The sequence below is a fragment of the Carlito syrichta genome, unplaced genomic scaffold, assembly GCF_000164805.1.
Source record: "Carlito syrichta isolate Samal-C Ts95f unplaced genomic scaffold, Tarsius_syrichta-2.0.1 Scaffold306856, whole genome shotgun sequence".
Classification (NCBI taxonomy): domain Eukaryota; kingdom Metazoa; phylum Chordata; class Mammalia; order Primates; family Tarsiidae; genus Carlito; species Carlito syrichta.
In genome coordinates, this window is record NW_007250952.1 from 264,970 (window position 1) to 268,369 (window position 3,400).

The following is a 3,400-nucleotide window of genomic DNA, read 5'->3' on the forward strand; positions in this document are numbered from 1 at the left end:
CAAGTAGCCGGAATTACAGGCATGCGTTACCAAGCCCAGCTGATTTTTTGATTTATTGTAGAGATGAGGTCTCGCTGCCCAGGCGGGTCTCGAACCCGTGGGCTCAGGCAATCCACTCACCTCAGCCTCCCAAAGGCACGGGATTACAGGCTAAGCCACCGAGCCTGGCAGTCTGAAATATTAAAGATGTACCTTTGTCTAGTCCTCCCCCTTTTACTTCTATTTCTTCTATTTCCCCTTACAGAAACCTTTTGAACACTGAGATTTAGTTTAATACCTTTACTCTATATATATTAAAACAACCCCCAAAGGGTAGAAAGTTTTAGTGTCACCATTCTCTTTCTAAAATTCATTTTCACTTAGACTGGGGCTTTATATAGTTGCCAGAACCAAATAAAAATATGAAGCTACTAATATACTGGTCCTCTCAAAAACTCACTCAGAACCTCATTCATCAAACCAGACTTCCCATCTACCCAGTTCTTAAATACTATTTTGTACATAGCTAGCTAGGGTATGAAATGAGCAAATACACTAATTTAGTATAGGAAAATCTAAACAGTAGATGCAGGCTAATTTTTTCTATTTGTCACAACCTCTCAATAATTAAGCTTTTTCAGCCGGGCTCAGTGGCTCAGCCTGTAATCCTACACCTTTGGGAGGCTGAAGGTGAGTGGATTGCCTGAGCCTGCGGGTTCGAGAACCACCTGGGCAGCGAGACATCATCTCTACAATAAATCAAAAAATCAGCTGGGCGTGGTAGCACATGCCTGTAATTCCGGCTACTTGAAAGGCTACTTGAAAGGCTGAGGCGGAAGGATCGCTGGAGCCCAGCAGGTCGAGGCTGTGGTGGCCGGGAGCGGCCATTACACTCCAGTCTGGGCGACAGAGTGAGACTCCAACTCAAAAAAAAATAAATAATAAATAAAAATAATAATAATTAAGCTTTTTCATCCAAAGGGATCACAATTCAAAGAGTACTCTTATGAGTCTAGGCCAGGCCGGGCTCGGTGGCTCAGCCTGTAATCCCGCGCCTTTGGGAGGCTGAGGTAAGTGGATTGCCTGAGCTCGCGGGTTTGAGACCCGCCTGGGCAGCGAGACCTCATCTCTACAATAAATCAAAAAATCAGCTGGGCGTGGTAACGCGCGCCTGTAATTCCGGCTACTTGCAAGGCTGAGGCGGAAGGATCGTCGGAGCCCGGATCGAGGCTGCGGTGGCCGGGAGCGGCCACTGCACTCAGTCTGGGCGACAGACTCCAACTCAAAAAAAAAAAAAAAAAGAGTCTAGGCCAGACACGGTGGGATCACACCTATAATCCCAGTACTTCAGGAGGCCTAAGTGAGAGGATTGCTTGAGCCCACGGGTTCAAGACTAGCCTGGGCAACTTGGTGAGACTTCAGCTCTACAATTAAATTAAAAATATATGTATATATATTCTAGAGACTTGGCCGGATGCAGTGGCTCAGCCTGTAAGCCCAGCACTTTGGGAGGCTCAGGCCAGTGGATTTCCTGATCCTGCGGGTTGGAGATCAGCCTGGGCAACTTGGTGAGACCTTGTCTCTGTAATAAAAATCACAAAAACTAGATGGGCGTGGTGGCATGCATCTGCAGTTCCAGTTGCTTGGAAGGCTGAGGTGGAAGAATCGCCCAAGCCCAGTAGGTTGAGGCTGCGGTGACCGTGAGCGTGCCACTGCACTCCAGCCTGGGCGACAAGAGTGAGACTCCAACTCAAAAAAAAAAAAGATTCTAGAGACTTACAATTAATTAACACAATAGAGTTGGGAGTCTGCTTGCCATTATTTCTTCACTTTTTCACATTACAAACTAAAACAGAAATACAAGTTGAAGACTCATCAACCCCCTAATGCATAAAGTTTACAAAACAAATGCACAAAGTTTACAAAACAAAAGCACAAGACTGAATAAACAGTATGACCCAGATTTGAGGAAATAAAGAGAGGGTAATATACCAAATGTTAACAGAAAACAGCTGAATAGTGAAATACCTGATTTTTTCTTGGTACTTTTATATAATTTCCCAAATTTCCCCCACAGTGAACATACCTTTAGCATTCAGAAAAATCTCACTTAAAAAATAAACCATATGACAGGGTTCACTTAGAAGGGCTCTCCATGTTTTCCAAGTATTACTGACATGATTTACTATTGAAGAGGTGAACACCTCTCATTTCCCACTATTGAAATGCCGATATTTAATGATCTATTACTTTTCTGCTGCAACGAAGGAATTAACTTTACTTTCTCCTAACGTTTCATTTCTACACACAAACGCGCTTTTATTCTTTTCTTAAAAGACGATAAAAATGCTAATTAATCTTCAATACCCCAATTTATAAAACATACCTCTAAACTCAGTTATAGCACCATCAGGAGAAAAGTTTTTGTTTTGCCCACTAACTACAACTTCGTGAAGCCACCATCACTTAGGCTAGGAAAAAAGTGAAGGCCCGGTAAACTACACGTCCCACCATGCATTGCTGCCTTGTTCAGAGTAGGTCTCTACGGAAACAGAAAAAAAAAAAATTCTACAAGTCCCACCTGTTACTTCGTTTCTAAACACCTCCTGCACTTTCCGCTCCAGCAGCAAACAAAAACAAAAGCCTCGTGATCTCACGCCGGCTCCGAGAGCCAGATAAGCAGCGGGCCAGGGGTCAGGCGGCATGTCGGCCGTAGCGGGTAGTTTCTATCAAGCTCCAGCGCACCCCTCTTCTTTCCGGGGCTGGCTGCACGCACAAGCCTTCTCCTATCTGCATCCAATGGGGGCTCTCCAGCCGCACAAGGGAGAAGAACCGGTTACTGTGCAAGCACACCAGACTTCCCCGTGCCGGGCGGGGGCCGCCACGGAGCCGGGGTGATAGCGCTGTGACCCCGAGACAGCCTCAAAACACCAAGAGGACTCATCGCAGACGCCGGGAGAAGCCACAGCCCCGCGGCGATCGCCTTCCGCTGAGCGCCTCCATTCCCACAGGGACCGCAACCCCGGCACTAACCGCCGCCCTCTCCCGCGGTTTTGCGCCCCCTCAGCCGGGTCGCCGGACCAGTGACCTCCCTTCCCCTGCTACTGGCGGGCGGCAAGGGAATGAAATCCTCCCGGCCTTCCCCTCCGCTCCCTCCCCCTTACCGTCTTGGCGGCCTCCGCCCAGGTCCTGCCCTTCTTCCTACGTCCCTTTTCCCTCATGTCGGGTCTTGAACTGACTAGGAGGCTCCCGTGTCCGGGCTCCGGCCGCCCTCCCTGCCTGCTCTGCCCTGCGCTGCTTTTCCCGCGGTGCCGGGAAAGGTGGGAGAAAGGGGAAGTCAGGCCGGAGGAGCACCCAAGCAAAGGAAGCGGCGGTGGTGGTGCGCGGGGGGGTCTATGGGGCGGCCGGTCCTCCTGCTGCC

At 48.8% G+C, this 3,400-nt stretch overlaps 1 protein-coding gene across 1 annotated transcript in view; it reads right to left on the reverse strand.

Moving 5' to 3' along the window:
• Positions 1-3,394, reverse strand: part of ASXL2 (additional sex combs like 2, transcriptional regulator) — a 154,505-nt gene extending 151,111 nt beyond the window's left edge. The window contains exon 1 of the mRNA XM_008063472.2: positions 3,144-3,394. Within this exon, the coding sequence (XP_008061663.1) occupies positions 3,144-3,200 (57 nt within the window). The 5' untranslated portion in view covers positions 3,201-3,394. The remainder of the gene's footprint in view (positions 1-3,143) is intronic.
• Positions 3,395-3,400: the final 6 nt, after the last annotated feature.